This window comes from Nipponia nippon, unplaced genomic scaffold, assembly GCF_047370975.1.
Source record: "Nipponia nippon isolate SJK-2023a ecotype South Korea unplaced genomic scaffold, ASM4737097v1 scaffold_3, whole genome shotgun sequence".
NCBI lineage: Eukaryota > Metazoa > Chordata > Aves > Pelecaniformes > Threskiornithidae > Nipponia > Nipponia nippon.
The window spans coordinates 58,059,636-58,081,552 of record NW_028262347.1 but is presented as its reverse complement, the minus strand read 5'-3'; the positions used below and the strand labels follow the sequence as shown (position 1 = coordinate 58,081,552).

General features: G+C 53.2%; 1 protein-coding gene across 1 annotated transcript; it reads left to right on the top strand.

The window, feature by feature from the left end:
* The first annotated feature begins 16,992 nt into the window (after nucleotides 1-16,992).
* LGALS1 (galectin 1) lies at nucleotides 16,993-20,549 on the top strand. Its single transcript, XM_009475190.2, has 4 exons — nucleotides 16,993-17,106; nucleotides 18,363-18,442; nucleotides 19,779-19,950; nucleotides 20,341-20,549. Exons 1-4 carry the CDS (start codon nucleotides 17,098-17,100, stop codon nucleotides 20,482-20,484), a joined length of 405 nt encoding a protein of 134 aa, XP_009473465.1. The 5' UTR covers nucleotides 16,993-17,097; the 3' UTR covers nucleotides 20,485-20,549.
* Nucleotides 20,550-21,917: the final 1,368 nt, after the last annotated feature.

The window sequence follows — 21,917 nt, the reverse complement described above, 5'->3', positions numbered from 1 at the left end:
ATGCTCCCGTTCAGTGCTCCGGTACAAGTAGGGGACCACATGCCTGCCGCAGCCTTGGTAACCTGGAGATTGACACGTCTGGTGAGATCGAGTGGCCGTACTCCGCCAGTGGAGAGCGTAGGCTGTGTTTAGGCTGAGCTTCCTGATGCTCACTGCCTTGTAATCCACCACAGTCTCATTAGTTGCCTTCCCTCAATAATTTCAGGGGTGAAAGGACCTGTGTCATTGAGCAATCCCATCCTGTGTTTGACTCCTGTTTGGCCACAAGCAACTCTGAATGCCCTTGAGCCAATGTTGCTGGAAATCTACCTGTTGGTGCAGGTTTCTGAGCTGCTTTCTTCCCAGTTATCTGTTCGGGCAGCCTAATGTTAAGGATGCTCAGGAGAACTCTCTACAGAAGTGGTCTTCCTCATCCCAAAAGTCACTTGTCGCTTGCTGATGACCCAGTGGCAGCAGCAGAGTCCTTCCTACTGGAGCACACTTGTTCCTCAGGTCAGTCCAGGGATGGAGGTGGCTGGTCATTGCAAGTAGCACATGGTCCTGGCTGGCATATCTTTTAAGTGGCAGGATCTGAGGCAGACCCCCCTGCACCGCTGCTTGCTGATGCAATACAAAACTCTGCCATTGCTACTTTAGGTGTGTTGTAAGTTTTCCAGAACAGCATCTCCAGAAATGGGACACAAACAGCAGCAGGAAAATCTGTCTGAACCCTGTAGTGACTTAGGAAGAGATACAACAAGAAAAGGAGTCTGTGAGTTGCCCTGGGACTTCTGGCAGTAAACCTCCAAGCTCAGCAACACGGAGGCATCCTGTCCACTACCCATATTTCCTCCTCCTGCCCTGGCAATGTTCTGCAATGCAGAAGAGTAAGGCACCTGCAAAGGATCATCCTTATCTGCTCCTTGTCTCTTGAACTTGGATGCTGTGCCAAGTGCAATAAGTGCATTAGGCATCTCTAGTAAGTCATATGTCTAGGGCTCTCATTCTCCTGTCTCCTGGACTGTTGTTCTCTAGGCTGAAAATAAATCTAGGAGGCTTCTGCCTTGTGCTCCCATTATGCTGGCTGGAGTGAATTGACACCAGATTTTTCTTTCATTTCATAATATCGATGTCAAGAATTCTCCTTCCTTTGCCCTTTCTATTGAAACTACCAGGGGCTCCACTGCCTGTCAGCTCCTTGTACAAATGGAGTGCGAGCTGTGCATCCCCGCCACCATCCATCCCACCAAGACCAGTTGTTACCCTGTCCTTTAACACACAGCTGGGTGATACTGAGAGGCCTCAGTGCTGGGCATGGTAAGAGGGAAAAATGCAACTGGATAGAAAGAAGTGCAGCTGAAATTGCTTTCCAGCAGACCTCACTTTTGCTGTTGCCTGAGCCTCCTGTCTGTCTGTCTGTCTCAGCAGAAGGGAAGGAGTGGGAGGTTCCACGTCAGAGTTGCTCCACAGATCTGCAAACCCAACGTAAGCTGGTGCTGCAAAAAACTTAGTTATTTTCACATCAGTTTGATGCTCAGCGACAGGAATGCTTTCACCACAAGAGAGGAGACAGTGCCAGACAGGGGCGAACAGCTGAAGGTTGGAGAGCAGAATGGGATGGTCCGGGGTGTCATCCTGGCTGTTGTGAGCTCACTCATGGAAATATGGGTTGATAAGTGGCAGCTGGCTGGGAAAAGAGTGTGAAGTCCTGTCCCTTCACACATTCAAAGCTTGTGTTCCTCCAAGTTGTTGAACAAGCTCCCTTCCCGAGAGCTGAAAAGCCAGATTTATAACCACAGACAATTTTGGCTGTTCTTCAGGCGTCATCTTCTTTCGCTGGCTGTTGTTGACACTGCAGGGCCCTTAACTACTGCTGGTACCCCGGGTGCAGCCAGCCACCCTGCGGCTGCAGCTCTCTGCTCCAGAGCTGTTTCTCATCACAGCTCATCCTCGCTTCTCCCCACAGGTCTGGTCGGCAGCAGCTCAGTCACGCAAGCATCTCTGCTCAGGAAAGCCTGGTTGCTGGTGAGCAAAGGCTGTGTCCTGGAGAGCATACGGCACACAATGTGGCTGACAGCCCTACAGTCTGCATCCAAGTCACGGCTCCCTTTTGTGCAAGCTTAATCAGGTCCTTCTGTGCCAGGCTGCGCTGCACTATTGCTTGGCATCTTCTGTCACGCTTACAGTTGCTCTTAGCAGGACCATGCCCTCCATCTGTGCCCTATAGTTTCAATGCTATAGATGTATGTTTTCCAGCCTTCACATCATCCTCCCTTCAATAGTTGTCTTATGCAGTTCTTCATCCTCCCCTGATGAACGCCAGACACCCTGCTTGCTGCTTTACTCGCTGCTCTATCGGCTGCACCACCACAGGAATCGTATTTTCTATTTTCCAGGCCCATAGCCTATTTTTTTGCCTATCCGAGTCAGAGTGAAGGAGGACCCAATCTCTTCAGGCACTGCTGTAAAACCCTTAGCAGCAGTTTCAGGTGCCTAAATCTCTATGAATCAGACCTGAAGTCTGGAGCAGTGGGACGGGGAAAAGGGCCAGACTGGCTCTTGCAAGCCATATGCAACCCCTTCAGAGGGGTGCAGCAATCCCAAATCCATGTGCGGTGCCTGTTTCCAGACCCACATGGAGGGCAATTATTGATGCAGGCTGGGTGAGCGGCCAGATTTCATAGCGCAGCTGGGCAATGCCCCTTCTCCTCTGCAGCTACGCAGGCCTGGCCAGGCAGGGGGAAGGAGAGCACCTGGGACTGTGGTTGCATGATGCTGGGAAGCTGCACGTACACAGCCTTGGTGTTGTAATGGCAGCCCTCACGTCCATCCCAGCTCATTCACTGGTGCCCGGCTGGTTTGCCCCTGAGGGATGATGTTTCAACAGGAGGAGGCCACAGATGCTCAGCCGGAGTGGGGCAGCCGCCACGCCAGCGAGGCTGCCACCACGGCGTGCCCAGCCAGCCCAGCCCTGGGAGAACCAGGGCTGCAGTCAGATGGCCCGCAGGCACAGCCAGCAGCAAAGTCGGGCTTGGCACCCCGGTGCAATGCGGAGAGAGAGCTCTCTGCTCCTCTGCAGGCAGAGCTGAAATACACTGGCCAGGCGAAGGCATGCTGGGGAGCTGCGGCCTGTCAGTGCTTGTCCTGGTTGCAGATGGAGGAGGCCAGGGACTCAGTTCCACCTGCAGCTGGTGTGGCACTGAGATGCTACCAGATGTGGGAGCCTGGGGAGCCACCTTCGTGAGGAGCGGGGGAGAGGCAGGGCTTCCTCCAGGCACCCAGTTTTGCTGTGATAACGGCCGGTGTGCCAGCACCTCTGCAAATCATCCACTCAAAGCTGGTCTGGGGTTGATGGGGGGACCCAGAGCTGGGGAGGGTGCTGTGGCTACTGAAAAGGAGCGGTGGGTATTGGCGTGCTCTGAGCATCCTCCTCCCTCAGCTCGGTGGAGGCAGGAGCAGTGCAGTATGGTGCATCCCCCAGGGAGGAGATGCCTTGAGAGGTCTCAGAATCCCCATTTTCATCCCCAAGGCACCGCTTGCTCAACCCACCATCCTCTCTCCCTCTGGCCAGGCCAGCTCTGACTCTGCCTCTTGTGCCACACACTTAAGCCTGCGTTCCCATCAGCTCTGCTGGTGTTGCTGAAGCCTGGTCCATGGTTTTACAGTGCTGGGTGATTCTCCTTAGTGGAAGTCATGGTGCTCCCAGAAACATCCGCACACAACCTAGAAGGCTGAAAGACATTGCATTAAAAAAGAAAGTAAGAAAGAAAAGCAGTGCATTTTGTGTTTCATCCTCTTGGAGGTTGGGATTCATCCTTCCCTGCCCACTGCAGGTACCTGTACCCTGGCATGGTGCTGGTGCTCTGCAGAGCTGGGCTGAGATACCCTTCCCTGGGCACTCAGGACAGAGAGAGGCCCAGCAAACACACAGGGGTGTTATTCTGCCTTGGGCAGACCTGTGCTGGGCCAAAAAACTGAAAAAGCAAACTTTTCTGAGCCATTTTCAAGTCTCCCTTGACAAGGGTGCACACATGCCCAGCAAACCAAGCCACCCCACCTCCGGCAGCTCTCGCCCCTGCCCAGAGAGTGCTGCTGGCATGCTGCTTGCTGACAGCCTGCCTTTCACAGAAAGCGTCCTGTTTCCCCACAGGGAGTATCGCTCTGAGCCAGCAGCCACCCTCCTGACTGCAAGAGGGATGGCCAGCTCATGGCACAGCCAGGCATCCTCACCCGCTTCTGCTTCTGAGAATAACAGTGCAGAGCCCAGCATTTCGGTTTCACCCTGAGGGGTAAAACTGTCTGTCCCCCAACCGAGCTGAGACGCAACTGTGCGCCAGGCTCAGCCTGACCTTTCTGCAGTGGGAGAGTGCTGGTTTTCCAAAGGGGAAATGGTGGGTCAGCGGGGAGCGGGTCAGCATCCAAGGCCAGTCCTCAAGAGTGTCCCCCAGGCAGCTGCAGCCCACCAGCTTTGGTCAATGCTCTTCATTTAGGTTGCCTGCTTTCAAGAAAGTATTCGGCACTGGTGAGGCCACACCTTGAGTACTGTGTTCAGTTTTGGGCCCCTCACTACAAGAAGGACATGGAGGTGCTGGAGCGTGTCCAGAGAAGGGCAACGAAGCTGGTGAAGGGTCTAGAGCACGAGTCTTATGAGGGGCGGCTGAGGGAACTGGGGTTGTTTAGCCTGGAGAAAAGGAAGCTGAGGGGAGACCTTATTGCTCTCTACAACTACCTGAAAGGAGGCTGTAGCGAGGTGGGGGTCGGTCTCTTCTCCCAAGTAACAAGTGATAGGACGAGAGGAAATGGCCTCAAGTTGCACCAGGGGAAGTTTAGGTTGGATATTAGGAAAAACTTCTTCATTGAAAGTGTTGTCAAGCACTGGAACAGGCTGCCCAGGGAAGTGGTTGAGTCTCCATCCCTGGAGGTATTTAAAAGACGGGTAGATGTGGTGCTTAGGGACATGGTTTAGTGGTGGACTTGGCAGTGCTAGGGTAACGGTTGGACTCAATGATCTTAAAGATCTTTTCCAACCTAAACAACTCTATGATTCTAAGACGTCTGAGCCTCCTGTTTTTGAGGCTGGCTTGATCCAAACCACAGCAACCCTGTGATCCTCAAGGGTGGGTATGTGTGCACACAGGTTAGGTTTCCTCTGGCAGGGCTGCTCCAGCTGGCCCAGTGTCCTGGGCTTCACCGTAGAGCACACTTTGGGACTACCCTTGCTCAACTAGGGCCTTATTATTAGGTTGGAAGGAGGAGGCGTTGGTTCTGGGGACAAGGTTTTACCCCCTTTTCCATGGACTTTTTTCTCCAGGGCTGAATGGCACTTCCCTTCGGCCCCTATTCCTGTGTCCCAAAGCATGGAGTGTGATGGCTTCTCAGCATTAGACAATGCTCTTTGGGGAGACACAGTCATTTTGCAAGCCATCTCCTTCACATGACAGCTAGGAGCTTTGCAGGTGGCTTAGTCTTCATCCCAAATCCCTTCATGTGCCCAACGGGCCTGGGAAGCTATGGGAGCAGATGGTCAGAGATACCTGATGGCTGCCCCTCCAGCATCCCACTGCCCCATGCAGCTGGATCCAGCCTAACCAAGTGATTGCAGCAACCTGGCCTGCCTTTTCCCCCAGCCAAGGGTTTGACAACCCTGAAGCCACCCGTCCAGCCCCATTGCATTGAATGAACCGGTCCCAGCACAGATCCTGACCTCGCTCAGGCCACAATACATAGAGGGCCCAGGAGCAACAGGCTGTTCCCAAAAGACAGAGTTGCTCCAAAGCAAGAAAGGCTGCTGTTGGTTCATCCCCTCTTGTGTCTTTGCACATTCTTTAACAGCTTGCAGTACCTAAAGATCCTCTCAGTCCAGGCTCATCTCACAGGGCTTTCCTGGCCAGTCTTGGGAACTTGAGGAGGTGTTTTTCAGGAAGCCTCAGCCTGATGGACATTGCATAATGCAAGAAGAGATGAAAGTTGGTGTTCAGTGAGACCAGATCCCTGTAGCACAGCACCCTGCCCTGCCAAAGGGCTGCCGCAAACATCTGGGGATGAACATCATCAGTCCTGGGCTCTGCTCCTTTCTCTCTGATTCAGCCCCAGGACTGTGCTTGGAGGGTCTGAGCAGCAAGTACAGAAGCACTGGCCTCAGTGGTGCTCCTTGGAGGGTCCTGCCTAGGCCCAGGGAGGTCAGCCCCCTCCCTTGCCCTGAGGGGTCCCTGCAGACAAGCAGTAATGCCGAGGCAGAGGCACAGGGAACAGGTAGCCCAGGAGATGTGGCTAGGTGGCCTGGCTCCAGGGTGGGGGGCTCAGCCCCATTGCCCAGCAAGAAATAGTGTTGGCACTGGTGTGACAGGCTCCCAGCACAGCCAGAGAGCAGGAGGAGATGGGAGCACAGCAGAAGCAGAGGATGTGCATGAGCCTCCATATCCTCCCCAACCCACCAGCTGCATCACAAGGATGCTGCATGGCTCAGTCTACATGGAGGTCGTAGCAAAGCTCAGTAGCAGGTTTCCCTGTGGTCTGTGGTTTCGCTGCCATGCGTGGGGTCCGTGCAGGGCTGGGGGAAAGGAAGAGAGTGGATAGTGATGAAGCAATGAAGAGTTTGAAGGAAGTCCAACTGAGACACCCTGAGAAACGATGCAATTAATAAAATCCCGGAGAAAAACAGTGCTCCGCACCCAGCCGAGCCCACTCCTGGAGTTGCCAAAAAGGCATCCTTGGCTCAGAGGCAGGCAGTTATAAATGCAGGTAGAAACTTCACAGGGAGGGAAGGTTTTACCTGTTGAGCAAGTCCCAGACTACCTTCACTCACCAGCTGGGAGTGTTGAGCACCGTGGGGAGACAGGCGGGCAGTCCTCCACCGCAGCCTTCAGCACAGCAGAAGGAGGAGCAGGAGGAGGAGAGGGGGAGCAGCAGCTCTGGTTTCTCTGTGGCATCCAAGCCGAGAGAGAGTGGCTGGGCCATTTGGGGAGGGGACCAACCCCTAGGGAACGTGGAGTGGGTGCCTGGGTCAAGTGGAGTAACCACTTATCGTTGGTGGGGAGCCAGCTAGGGAAGGCTGAGTGCCTCCACAGTTTTTGGCAGCCTGGCCAACAGGCTCCTTGTGTTTTTTGGCACCCTTCTTGGACTCTAACATTCACGGCTGAAGAAGTGGTTCTGTCCACTTACAGGGCTGGTCCCACAGCCGCCCTGCCGCACCAGCCCCGATGGGTCCTTCTCGCAGTGTGTCCCACACTGCTCAGTCCCAATCATGGGCGCAGGTCCTCCTCAACTTGCAGAGCAGGTAAAACCTTCCCTGCTCACGAAGCCTAGCTCGCACCCCGAGGGCAGCTGAATAATGCACCACGTCGGGGAAGGTCCTGTTCTGCTCTCCGCTGTTTTTCCTTCCCTTTCCCCCAAATAAACAGGCCACCACAAAGAGAGACAAACATCTTTGTTTCCAAAGCAGAAAGGGCTGTCAGAATGGCATGTCTCCCTGCGTCTCGTTAGGGGTTAGATAAGTCCCCGAGGGCCACGGGGAGCCCTGCCACGCAGCACAAGTCCTTGCTGACAGTGCTATTGTTAAGAAGGGGTGCATCTGAGGGGAGCTGGAGCTTTTGTCCCCTGCTTGTTTCTCTCCAGGAAAGTCACGGCTGATGCCTGCTTTCTCAGGGAGACTCACCTTCCCCCATGGCTCTTATCCTGAACAGACACCAGGTTGGCACTTGCCAAGGGGTATGCAAGGAGGGCCCCATTTCTGGACCTCTCCATGTGCCCCAGGGCTGGCAGGCACCCCATGGGGTGCCAAAACTGAGCTCAAAAGAAGTGGCCTTCTTTTGCGGCTGCCCAGCACTGAGCTCACGCTGCTCCACCCCATCTGCACCCAGCAGTGCCCCTTGGTTTGCTCCTTCCAGGAGCTTGTGGGTGACAGAGCCAGTGAAACAAGCTGAGGATGCTCACCCTGCCTGGGTTAGGGGATGCCTCGCCCAGAGCTTGGCTTAGGGGCCTGTCCCCCCGGGGCGAGTTTACACAACAGCAGATCCTGTACGGACATTGCTTTCCCTCTAAGGTTACCTCCTTATCACGGGCTTGGGGGAACTTCTCTCATCCTCCCATCTTCCCTTTGAATGGGAGGAGGTGCATTATATTACAGCTTGAACCTGCCTGACTAAATTTAGCCAGTGCAGAGGCCAGGAGAACTTCCCTGGGTTTCCCTGTTTGCTTTGCTGGGAATGGAAATGACATATCCCGGCTGTTGCCTCCTTTTGGAGCAAATGTCCGAGATGTCTCAGATGTCCAGGGTTTTTGAACCTAATCCACCCTGCACAAGAAAACTCTTAGACTGTAGGACTTAAGGCCGTGGACCTCTGGGGTGAGGGTGAACAGGCGTGAAAAAGCCCTCCGGAGCCAGGGGTGCAGGGGCCACCACGTGAACCACATCAGTGTGATCTCTGAAACATCGTCACCAGCCTGGGGTCTGGGGTGGGAGGGGAAGTCAGGCAGGTTTAGTAACCCTGTTGGGTAACCCTCATCAGTAGCTGGAGCCAAGGGGAAGTGATAAATGCCTCTCTGTACAGGAGGGAGCTTTGCAGGGGTCCCACTTCTGCTCCTCGATGCTTCTGTCTTGTCATGCCCACGGGGATGTGCCCAGCGCCTTCCTCCATCCTCAGGCAGTGCCTTCTGCCCTTCCCCTCTGGGCTTCATTCCCCTGCAGCCATTTACTTTGATTTTGCCAAGAGAGAAGCTAAATGCATTAGTGCCTTTCCCAGCTCTGGGGAAGTCTCAGGGATCGGCACCCTGGGGCGTAAAGGCTGAGTGTCCCACTGGTGCAATGGCCCTTGGCCTCGCAGTATACCTGGTGAACCTGCTGTGGGCTGAACAGACAGCACTGACCTGCCCCACGATGCATGCCCCACAGACTGGCTACCTATGGGGTATATAGGGTACACCCAAAAATACCTGTCTGGCTGATGGACTCTCCCTTACCTTCTATGCTGGGAGAGAAGAGCAGGCTTCATGCTCATGCAAGCAGCACTTGCCACCAAATCACTGGTGCACAGATGCTGCAAGTGAATGTCCATCCCTCTTCCGCCAGGCTCCTGCTGCAAAGAGGCTAAGCAGAAGCTGATACTATGTCTAACCAACCCCTTGCCTCATCTGTGACCCTACTCCCTACTGAAACTTCTCTCAACCAGCAGCGCATGGGCCAACAATGCTTCGTAAAATCCTCAAAGCTGGCCCACAGAAAAGCCCCCCACCCATGCAAATGGCCAGGCAGTCAGTTGGCATGTCAAGATCTACCCCTCCGGCCAGTCAGGAGTTTGTCAGTGCTCAGCCTCAATGTCCATCATAACAACAGCAAGACTACGATCCCATAGGAAAATGCCATGTTGTTTAGTTGGCTGCTAAGTGCATCGGCACACTTCCCTCCTTTTTCCCAAGCCACCCAGTTCTGCTGGGATGTGAGCTGGTCATTGGCTTTCTTCCAGAAAAATGAGATGGTCCTTTGTTTGGGAAAGGCTAAGGAGGCCAACCCTGGAGCACAAGGCAGAAGAAAGGGAGAATATGTCTGTGCTGCCAGTGCTGGGGGAGTGAGCTTGTGCTCCTGATGAAACAGCCTGTATTACCACCCCACCAGCTGCTGTCGTGAACCTGCCCCAGCTCCACATCTGGAGGAAGGAATCAAGGCGATCCCATGTGTGGACCCTGTCTTTTGCCATAAGGTGTGGACAGTTGACACCTGGACTGCACTGAGAGCCCGAGGCCGGCTCTTCCCAAGTGCTGCAGGCAGGCAAAGCCCAGCTTTGGCATCGGTGGGGTGCTTCAGCGCCTGCTGTCTGCCCAGGGAGCAGAGCAAGCTGGAGAAGCCAGAGGTGAGGAAGAGCGAGCTCCTGTGTGGAACATGATGATGGATGGGCGTGCTTGCTGGCAAGGGTAGAGTTGACTCTGCAGAGGGTTTCCTCAGAGAGATCTGCTTGCAAAAACTCCCAAAAGAGCAACACAGCCTCACCACAGCAGTGATGTGCATGTACCCACCAGCCCTGGAGGGTGTCTGAGTCCCTTTGCAAGGGGGTGGGAAACAACAGCGTTGCAGGGGATGACGCATCCCAATGCTTTCCACTGCCTCCAAACCGTGATAGCATCGGAGAGGAGCGCCCTGCACTTTCTCTCCCCAAATAGTACAAGCCTTGGGGAAGGGAGGGTACCAAGCCCTGCCAAAACACCCTGCCATTTCAGCAGCTGATCCCGGTGGATAACAGACAGCTTACTAGTGAGATGGTAATTGTTCCAGCTGGCTGTAGGGCAGCAGACAGCAGCTGCCTAACAGGGCTCAGTACCGCCTAATTGTCTGGGGCACCAAGTGAGGGATGGCACATGCAGCTGAAACCCCTGAGGGAGTTTTGGGGGGTCCTCAGTCAAGAAGTGGAGGGGAGTCCCAAGCTGCACTAGCTTTGGGGCCAGGAGGATATGTCCCCATTGGGGAATGATGTCCTGTACCACCTGCAGGACCCCAAAGGAGGGCAGGAGCCTATCTGCCCAAGGCAATCCTCTTTTCTACAGCTCCTGCTGCCTGGCAGGGCCCCATTGCCCCTCAGAAAGGCCAAGTTGGCCTTTTGCCTGCCTTGGCTTCAGCTCAGCTCTGCTGATGCCTTGTGGTCCCTTGTGCTTTGGAGGCTCTCCAAGCATGAGATGTGCCCCTAATGCTAGCTCATGGGCTGGCTGCAGACGAATGCATTTGCCAAAGCAGATGCAATGGCCTATGCAGGGTACATCGCAGTGAGAAAAACCTGATGCTCTCCAGGCTCCCTGCCAGCCTCACCTCCCGAGCAGCTCTGATGCCATTTCTGCCACGTGTGGAGACAAATATCACATCCCACACCCTAGGTACCACTTTGCATGTACAAAAAAAAGGGTGTTTTCAGGCTTCTTTGTCATTCCTGCCAGAAAAGCCTATTCAAGGCAACCCTTTTCTTCAGGATTATCATTCCAGACTGGTTTTTACACACATCACTCGCTGAAAAACGGTATGCGGCTGAGTTTCGGTCTCAAGGGTGTTGCAGGAGAACGTGCCTGTATTCCACGAACATGCTTCTCCTGAGCACTGTTTCTTGGAAGAGCTGAAACCAGCATCTGGGTTGCTGTAACATGTTCAAACATGGCATCCACTTACAGTTTGCATATTAAGTACAGAAAATAAATCTCTGCCCAGAGCGTCTCAAAAGTCGTTTTAACAGACAACAACCTGAGACAGTGAATATGCCTCAGCAGGTTCTTTCTAGGCTTGAAATAGGCCAATAAATGGCAGGTTTCTAAGGCACTCTAAGGACACCAGTTCGGGTATTACGGCAGTGCAGAGCTGGTGGCCACAATCAGTCAATAGCCTGCAGCTCTCCTGCTCTGGCACATCAGTGGCGAAACATCTGACCCTACCATGTGGAGCTGCATTTCCTTGCCCTTGAACTCCCAGCACTAACCAGCAGCCCAGGAATATTCCTTAGCATCGTATTTTAGCACAATATTGCCTTTCTCTCCTGCAGTGGTGGCACTGGGCTTATGTTGCAGGCCCTCTGGAAGTCATTAGCCAATGTCCAGACAAGCGGTGGCAATGTTTTCCCCTCTATAGTCAGCATTTGCTGAGCTTGTAGCTCTGCTTTCGAAACATGTCATTTCTTAAAGGTTAGGTTTGAAGCCTTGCCTGCAGTGTCTGCGCAGCCTGAACAACACATGCTGCACCCCAACTCATTTTCACTTCTAGCTTTTCCTTTCTTTCTATTTCTTCAGCTTGATTTATTTAAAGAAAATTGGAAATTCACACCACTAGTCAGAAGTTGATTTCCCATTTTCTTTAAATGAGAAAAATATTATCAGTTTCAAACTGCGTGGCAGAGCTGTACAAGGTTCCTAATTGTACTTTGCCTACAGGAGAACTTAAGCCTTACCCATTCACCTTCCAGCTCTCCCCCGTCTGCTGTCCCGCTCTGGCTCAGCAGCAATTGCCTGACCTGCTGCAAGGCTTTTCTTAACCTGCATTTGCAGTTCTTGGAAATCGTCTATGGGTAGCCACCTCCCGGTCCAGGCTGCGTCATTGCGAGCAACCTCTCTGTGTCAAAACCAAGAATGTGCCTTCCTAAAGCATCAGGCCACCCCTCTTTGATTTGCCTTTGCTGTGCCGCCCTGGGCCAAGAGCCCTTAAATTGAAATGCAAATGGCCTGAAGCCTTCCCGACCAGTCACTGCCTGGCTGGGATTAAAGATCTGCTAACTCCACTGCTCCAGCCTCACAGTCAGGATCCTTCACGTCCAAGTTAATCGAAAGCTTGGCGCTTTTTTTGCTGTGCTGTCAGTATTTCTAGCACCGTCAGGTGAGGAGTCGTCCTGCCTATCACCCAGGTGGAGGAGCTAACCCAGATCAGTGGGTGGCTTCTCACCATTCTCGCATGCAAGAAGGGCGCTTGAACGGCTTGGGCCAACCGTCCCTGCAGGCTGACACAGGCTGATCCGTGCTGCCCATGGCTGCCACCCAGCACCCAGCTCCCTCCCTGCCCTCCCAGCCAGGGCGCTGTGCCCGTCCTGCAGCCGCAGGGATACCACCCTGGCTGGCAGACCAGGAGCACTCCTTTCCCTGCTGTGCCCAGGAAGGGTTTGCACCCCAGAGGCGAGATGGAGCCCAACATGAGCAGCCGGAGGTGCAAGGGAGAACGTGGGGAGCACGGATTTGGGGACATCACGGGGTGCGCTTTGAGGAGTGTCTAACACATCCCGGTGTCATTAGCATGAGCAGGAGTCATTCCTGCTTCCCCAAGCTGTAATTTCAGGCTCACCCAGATAAATCACCTTGTCCAGGTACTCTTTGATAACATTTGCAGGATTATCTTCACCATTGGGGAACATATTTCCATACTGATTTAATGAAAGCAGAGATTCTGGAGTCAGCAGGAGCCGGAGCCTCATAGACAGCTCCTAATCCAGGAAATTGGATGTGGTTGGAAATGTTTCAGCAGGCAAAGCTTGGGAGATCCTGCTGTGGCTCATTCTTGATGTGAGGCTCTGTGTCCGCAAGATAATAAATCTGAGTTTAGCACGCCTAATCCTGAATTTAAAATACCACAACCCACATAACACAAAGTGGCTGAACAGGTACAAAGACACTCTCCCAGTGGAAAGATGTTGCAAATCATTGAAGGAGTAATTGCAGCCGAAACAGGCTTATGCCAGCTGGAGAGCAATGTATACAGGTGGACTTTGGTCACGTAGTCCATGGGCTTTTCAGCCAGGCCCTTTCCCAGCCCTCCAAGGTCATGACTTGTGATGCCCTGTCTATCGCTGCATCCCTCACAAGCAGATTTGGGGGCAGATCTTCCCTCTTTTACTTCAGACAGTTGCCTGACTGGGCTATTTCTCTAGCAGCTGCCAAACCACCTTGGTTAGAGCCACCCAACAGCTCAGCCCAGCAGTTCAACTCAACCCCACAGCGTGCAGTAGCTGGACTCCAGCCCCCAGCACACAGGACCAGTCCGGGTATGCTGAGGCATACCAGTACCTATCAGCTGGACCAGAAGGCAGGCTCTATATCAAAGCTACTCAGTGATGAAACTCACCCTTAGCAATCATGTTTCCCTCTTCAACCTAAGCTGAATTACAGCTTGGAGGTTGGGAGGGGTGAGGATGTCCACAAGGAAAGCTGGGAGCTCAGGAAACCGTGTCATCTCAGCATGCAGAGATCAGCATGGGCTCTTTGGGTGTCAAGGTGAGTGCAGGAAGAAGGCTGAGGCCCTGGGAGAAGAGCTACAATGAAAATCATGGGCAGCCCTAGCAACAGATGGGGGTGTCTGGTCCCTTCTACAGGAATGATGGGTCACAGCCAGCATCAGGGGATGAGCACAGGCCCCAAAGGCAGCAGCAGGTCTTTGAGGACTGTCTGGGATTGCTCACCGTACAAGGGCAATTTGCACTTTTCAAGGAGGAGTGAGCGTACAGGGACATTGTGCAAGGAAAGGCTAGCTAGAGGGCAGCAGGTTGCTACCAGGCACCAGGCTGTCTCTGAAGCACAGGCCACAGGGGAGGTGCCCAGAGTCAGGACCTGGGCAGGGAGCCTAACCCCTAGCATAGGACATGCTTGGTGGGGTCTTTGCTATGATTTCTGTCCTTGCACACATGTGCTGGCTGTGAATTTGGTCTGCCCTGCCATGGCAGCTGACTCTGCTGGCCCCATCCTGTCTGGAACACAGGATCCCAGTTTGGAGAATGCAGGTGCAGGTGCAAACACCACCTGCCTCACTCTCATAACCAGAGATGAGGCACTGCTGAAGTAATATCCCACAGACATTACTCCCTTCTCCACACTTGCGGCTCCCTCTGGCCAAGAGTTTGGCATGACCAAGGACACCGTTTGCAGCAACAGCATCAGGTCCACTTACTCCCTTTGGCTTGGACAAAGAAGATCTTTTGCTTCCCAAGGTACGATGCAGAACAGTGTCTCTCCCTGTAATACAAAGTAAGGATTTGCAGTGTGATGCAGGAGATCTCCTGGTGAGGAACAGCCTTGCTGGAAGGGTGGAGGAGAAGAGCCCTATCCCAGTGCTGAGTTTCCACACAGCAGGATAAGCCCATGCCACCAAGGTCTGCTGTGATCTGTCCTCATCCTCCTCATCTCCATCCTTTGCAGATCGGATGGGCTGATAACCTTCTGGCACATCCCCTAGCTGGCTGACCTGCCACACACTGGTAAGGAATGACGTGATGGGAGGTGAGGATTGCCAGCTCTAACCAGCTTGGCTCTGCCCTTCTCAACCCACAGTGGCTCTTCCTACACCACATTGCTCCTGAAAGTAATGGGCAAGCACCTCCGCATCTTCAGTGTGGTGGAGCAGGTGTCAGTGCGGCTGGGGACACCATCCCTGTCTGGTGTGCCATGATGGCGAGCAGGGACCTTCCCTCCCCAAAATTCAGCTGTACCTTGTGAGGATGCTGATCCTGGAGCTTTAGATTTTGTCACCTCATCATAGTGGCTCCAATCCAGAGGTAGGAAGGGAGACATGGCATTGTACTGATGGAGGTAGCCCGTGGTCTACAGGCAATGGGACACCCCACGGGCCCCTTGCCTGCAGTGTTAGCCTGTAGTACTAATGCCATTTAATTCAAGGCTCCTTGAAAGCCAGCGGAGACACCTGGACTTCCAACAGACAAACATGGGCTGCACGAGGTAGACTCAAGTCTGAAGGCTGAATTTCCTTGATGTGAATAGCCTTTCCAGTGTCTCCTCTGGGATGGTATCCCCCTCCCTCGTTATCACCTGTTATCCATGAGCTGGTCTGTAATCTTCACAGCAGCAGTTGGAGGAAGGTCCCTGGACAGGTGTGACTCAAGGAGCTGGTGGCTGCTAAGGCTGGGTTACAGTGCCCAGCTGCCAGAAACGCTGCAGGAAACACAGAATCTGACCTTTTAAATGGCCTCCCCCATCTCCAGCTCTAAGTGAGCAAATATCTACACATGTCCTTTCCCCATCCACCATTTCTTGCAAGGGAACAGTCCCTCCTAGTCCGACCCCTGCAACCTGCTAGACCGTTGCTCCAGCAGCAGCTCATCTCCTTGGAGAGATGTCTGGGGTCCTTTGCAGGGGTTTGGTCTCACAAAATCTTGCAACTGAAAGGAATTTATTTAATTATACACACATCCCGAGCAGAGGGAAGCTGGCTCTAGTTACTTTTTCTCCTGCTAGTATGGAGCATTCCTACTCGTCCCACACCACATGGAAGGGATCAGGCTCAAGCGCTGCACCCTGAGGCAGGTTTCCAGAGGGGGAAAGAGGGAGCGGGCATGTCAGAGCAGAGAAGCCCACTTTGGCCTTTACTCCAGTCCCCTTGTCTTGTGGGGCGATCGGTGACTTGTCCAAAGGCTAGAGACTTTCCAGGCCTCCCTGCTACCTCCGCTGGCATTGATGGCACCAATGAGAAACAGCCAGCCTCTGCCGTTGTGCTTTACGGGGTAAGAGGTATGGGGACTATCACATCCTCAGGAGATGGGGAACTGATGGGCCTCATAGAAAGGGAAGAAAAAAGTGTTTCAGTGAGTTTCAGTTCTGGGCCTCTTAAGGAAATCACAGAGCATCTTGTGATTTAGAGAAAAATATCCAAGACAAGGAGAGCTTTAAGCCACAGACTTGGCCCACTGCCTGAATTTTTTCCCTCCTCTTTCAGTGTAATTACAGTTGAGCCATGTAGTAATTGGGTAACTTTTTCCAAAGCAATCCTTTCACCCGGAGTGAATCATACTTGCCACAAAAAGAACATGGAGGCAGATAAAAGACATGTAGATCCTATGGCTTATTGCGATAGAACATTTTGCCCCCATCCCCCTGTTCCTCAGCCCCCCAGGTGTGCCCAGGGTAGGTGCAAGAGCCCAGCACTGAGCTTTCCTGGATAATTCCTCCTCGGCCCTCCTCCTGGCTTGCTGTGCCAAGATGAACTGCATGGTTTTGAGAGTGTCTAGGGGTCCTGCAGAATAAGGACTATTTTCCCTCCTTTGGTTTCTGTACCTACAAGAGCGGGTGGTAAGGGCTGGGTCAGCAGCTGAGCAGCCTTTCAGGTCAGCAAGGCTCGATAGTGCAGCTGGGCGACACTGGATCCTGCTTCAGGCCTCTGCTCCTGGGATTTCACCTGAGTTTCTGAGGTACCGTGTGCGCTCAGTGGTATTTCTTCTGCTCCTGATTTAGCCAGAGCTGAAGAGCCCAGCCCTCCTCCCAGACCCTTCCCACCAAGTCTCAATCCATCTGACCATTTTCCGTGTGGGATAAAAGCCTTGGATAGTAAAACACTCATTGCAAACTATTTTCCATTGGCTTCATGGCCACACACAGCTGGATCTCCTCCTGGAGCGGCCGGCAGCCTGCTTGGGAGGGTTGGCTTTAGCATCCTGGAGAGGAGCCTGGGTGAGGGTGGGAGGAGGCAGCCCTGCCTGACAGACCCTCCCTCCCCCCAAAACCAACCCCTCCCACCCTTTCCTCGCTCTGATTGGTGGGCGGGGTGGAGAAGGGCTGGGACAACTCAGCTCTCCATCTATTTAAAGGTAAGGGTGGGGCCCCCTACAGCTACTTGCCTGGGACTCTTGCACCTTGGTGGAGAGGAGCCTTAACCTGCAGAGCAGCACCATGTCTTGCGTGAGTAGAGAAGGGGATGGGGCAGCTTTGCTGGAGGTGGTGCTTCGTGGAGTGGGGCATGTGTTGGCTTGGTGTGAGGGTGCTTGCGCTAGCCTCCTCCATCTGCTCATCAGCACCTGTGCCAGAGGGTCTGCTGGAGCTGGGTGCCTGCTGCTGGGGAGGAAGGATCCCTGCTGCATCCATTACAGAGAGGTGGCTGCTATTTCTTGTTCTGGCAGGAGTTTGTTTGTGTTTTTTGTTGGTTTTTTTTCCCCTGCAGAAACCCTTTGGGGAGGTATGTGGGGGGTCCTTGTGGGGCTGGCTCCCAAGCTGGGGTAACCTGTTTTACAGCTGCTCTGCTCTGGGGAAGCAGCTGCAGTAATGTGTATTGCTCTCTGAGTATGTCTTCTTCTGGGCAGCCTTACTGCTTGCTTCCTGGCTGAAGTTTTCATGAGTCACTGAATCATTCTCTCTTTCTTGTATGTAAATGTGCTATACAGAAGTGTCCTTCTGTGAGTGTCAATGACATCCAGGCAGATGCTTGTGTCAGAAGAGTGGTTGTACTTCTCTGAATAACTTATCTTTCATTAGACTGAGGGTAATTAATCAGCAAGCGTCCCAAGTGCAGGCTTATTTATTAAAGTGGGATGGGGGAAAGATTTTTAGTATTCTTGGGGCCTTGCCTCTGGTGTAATAGAAAATGAGTACATATGGGTTTATCAGGGTATTTTAGTTCCCCTAGAGAGAAGGTGGGGAAAGGCATTTGCAGGGAGCAGGAGAATGTTCTTGCAAATGCTGAATGTACAAAAAAAAAAAAAACCCAAACCAACCCTTGGGAGCTGCGGAGCAAAGTGTCTGAGCCCCTGGACCTAGACAAGGCTTGAAGTTCAAATCCAAGCCAGGGAAAGGGAGTGGAGGCTCCATCCCTGCAGAGCCAAGCTTGTGTGGGATGATGTGAGACCCTCAAGGCACATGGGTGTGTTTGGGACAGGGTGGGTGTGATGGGAGCTTGCAGGTACTTACACTTACCTGTATTTCACAGCAGTGATGTTGATGAGAGCAGCAGGAGAAAGGTTGGGAAATCGGGCACATGTCCCATGTGACTGGAGTAACTTCTCTGGGATGTCCCTGGTGCAATGCCCTAGGGGAAGGGAGCTTCCCTGTCTCTCCAGTGGTCCAAAGCAATGCGCTGTCTTGTGGCAGCAGGGAGAGCTGCCAAGTTGGAGCAAGTGAGCCAGCAGGTACTGAGCTAACATCTCTGCCTCTGTGTTCCCCAGGGACCAGTATGCACCAACTTGGGTCTCAAGCCTGGCCAGCGCCTCACTGTCAAGGGGAAAATTGCACCAAGTGCCAAGAGGTGAGTTGTGCTGTGCTGCCCAGGCATGGCCAAGGCACCACACTGAGTTGTCTTCTGCTGGTGGGGGACAGAAGGAATCCCTCCCTTGGGTGGGAGAGGAGCAGCTTTGGAAAGGGTGAACACCAGCAGTGCTTCCTAGTGAGTCATTGCCTAATGCACATTGCAGACACTCGACTGCCAAGGGGCTAAGGCAAAGCAGATGTGAAGCTCCAGCTGCATGCGCTGGCAGTGACCACATCCTCTCTAGCGCAGGGTAAAGGAAATGGAAGCCATGTCTATACTGAGATTTGGGTTGAGACCATCCCCACCATCCTCTCCCCTGCATGAAGATGGCCTAGGAGCAGGGACGCTATTAGAGTGCCTTGCTTCACTGGGCAGGAGGAAATTATAGCCCAAGCAGCTGCGAGGTCTTGGATGCTCTGAGCTACAGCTAATGGAAAGGGTCCATGTTGCAGCAGGGGGTCTCATGCTGTTGAAGTTTGTTTTCACCCAGTGGAGTTTCCTGTCTGGCATCCCCTAGGAGGGAAGGTGGTGAGCGGGCAGGTAGAAGTAAGTAGAAATGTGCTCCTAACTGCAGGGATCAGGGTGGCTGGGGCCTCCAGGGAAGCCTCTGCAGTAGCCCCCAGACCCTTGTGCAGGTCTGTGGCTGGTGGGGCCTCTTGGTGGGTAAGGTGGAGCCCATAGCTGCTGTACCAGCACTAGCAGTGTTCCAGGAAACATGTCCCAGCTCCTCCCAGTGACTTTGAAGTTTGATAGTGTTGGAGTGAAGCCTCCTGGGCTTTCTCTTGCCAAATAATATGCCTCCTCTCTTCTCATCTGGGTAAGAGGCCTGGAGGCAAGGTGGACACTGGGCTAGGAAGCTGCTTCCTCCCACTGCCATTGCAGATGCTTTGGGATAGCTAATGACATGGTAATTATTTCGGCTGCCTTCAGGGTGGGGAGAAGGCAGTGGCTGTCAGGCAGGGTGCAGCACCAGCTAACTGTTTGGAGCTGAAAGGAAATTGTGAAAAGCAACTGACTCCTTGGGAGCTGGTTTGGGTGCAGGATAACTCCCTGTTCAGGGCTAAGTGCTGAACCTTTCTCTTGTTAAAAGCATTGTGGAAACTAAGCGGTGTCTCTCCCAGGGATGGCATTGTGGGGCCTATCACTCCAGCAGAGGAGAGTACCCCTTACTAACACAGCACCATCTCTTTAGGGAAGCTGTGCAGTTTAGCAAAGGGTTTCTCTTTGGTTACCCTCAGCTGGGCTTGAAACAACAGACCCAGAGATGTTCATGGTAATAATCAATGCTGTGGTAGCATGTTGCTCAAAACAGTATTGATGTCTTTCTCTGCAGCTTTGTGATGAATCTGGGGAAGGATGCTTCCAACCTCGGGCTTCACTTCAACCCCCGTTTTGATGCTCATGGTGATGTGAACACCATTGTGTGCAACTCGAAGAAGGTGGAAGAGTGGGGTGCAGAGCACAGGGAGACTGTCTTCCCTTTCCAGAAGGGGGGCACAGCAGAGGTGAGGCCTGGGATGCACTCTCTGTACCTGCCCTGGTGAAGGGAGGGTGTTTGGCAGAGGGCACCCAACTGCAGGGGCTGTCTCAGGACTGTCTGTACAGGAGGTGGCTGGCTTCTCCTGCTTGGCCAGTGCCACCATCCAGGGCTCTGAGCAGTGATGGAGATCAAATGTGCAAGCTCCAGCTAGCTCAAAGGGATGTTACTATTGAACTGAGCAGGGAATAGGCATCTCTTGGGAGACCAGAGTAACACTCCTGCTGTTGAAGAGCAGGTTATGCTGCTGAGCATGTTCACCCTGCAAAGCAGAGGGTGGCACAGCAATGCAGCTGACGGGAGAAGCTTGAGGGTATCTTGGTAGAAACTTTCTTTGACTTTTCCATTTGTCTTGCAGATCACTTTTGGCGTCAACCAAAATGATCTGACAGTCCACCTGCCAGGCCACCAGTTCACATTCCCTAACCGGCTTGGTCTCTCTGTCTTTGACTACTTTGATGCACAAGGGGACTTCGTACTCCAGTCCATCAGCTGGGAATAACTTCCTCTGACACCTCCATGTCAAAGATACAGAAAAAGTGATGAATAAATAAGAGTTTTGGTCTACCCAGTCTCAAAATCTCATCTGTTTCATACTGCAAGTCCACATGGGTTGGTCACCTTGCTGGGGGGGTGGGGGGAGGAGGGTAGCCAGCTTTGCTGGAGTACTATATGTGGGTGGCATTGTGCCACCTTGACCCTTAAAGTTATGGATGGAGAGGAGCAAAAGCCTGTCAAGGCAGAACATGAAAAGCCCAAGGAGAGTCTTAGGAGAAAACACTGGGGCTAGATGTGACTAGAGGGGAGAGTGGGAGGCTCCTTTAGGACACCTTACCCTGCCTGAGCAAAGTAGGGAGAGGGAGATTTCATCAAACCAAGCTAAGCATCCCTGGCTGGCATCAGACAGCCTTGACTTACTATGCTAGGTAAACCTAGTGGGGCATGGAGTGAGGGGAAAATCTTCAGCTGTGCTAGCTTTGGCCTGTGCCTCTCTGTAGGGCCTGGTCCCACTCATGGCACAGCTTTCCTATGTCTTTTTGGGATATCTTGCTACTGCATGGGGACAGCAGTAGAAAAGGATGCCTTCCTATGTGTGGTGGAGCATGCAGTGGGCTCCTTATCCAAATCCTTTCTTCTAGTAACTGCAGAAGTATGAATACTGTTGGGCCATAGGTCATGTAGCACATGATCGCAGTAACCTGGAGGGATCAGGTTTTCTTCTGCACTATGTGCCTTGCCTGGTCCATCCAGAGCTGGGAGAGGATATGCCCAGCTGGGGTGTGAGATGCTAAGGATGTGTCCACTATGCTTTTGTTACCCCTTCACTCATATTAGCCCAAATGAGCCTGAGCACTACTCAGAGGCTAGCCTCTGAGGAGACTGAAGATGATGAGGCATGTTTGAGGTTACAGCATAGTTCTCACTGGGCTATAGGTTGTTACCCAAGGTGTCAGCCAGCAGCTGCCTTGGGGGCTCTGCCAGTCTAATGCTACTTCGGCAGCAATGACTACTGCTGTTGGGCAGGCTGTGCCTGTGGGCAGAGGAAAGGTGGGAGCTGCCCTTTCCACAGCGCACAGCAGTTACCAGGTAGGCCTGGGATGGAACAACCCAATCTTTGAGTCTTCACTTCCAGGCTTGGCATGAGAAACACAAAGCACAAACAAATTGATGTCCTACAAGGACTCGTTGCAGGCCTGGCTGGGTGGATTCCTCCCATTAAGCAGCTGCAAAGCAGTTGGAGCACAGGAACTTGCTCCTAGGGCAGCGGCACCTCGGGTTCTTGCTCCATAATTCATGAGGCTCTGCCAGGTCCTGTGTCTCAGGTAGCCATGAAGAGGGAGGCTTGGGTTCTAGGAATTGGGGGGCTGAGGAGGAAGAGAGACAAGTTGGAGACAAGGGCTCAAGATGGGCTTTTGAGCTGGGAGGCAGGAACTC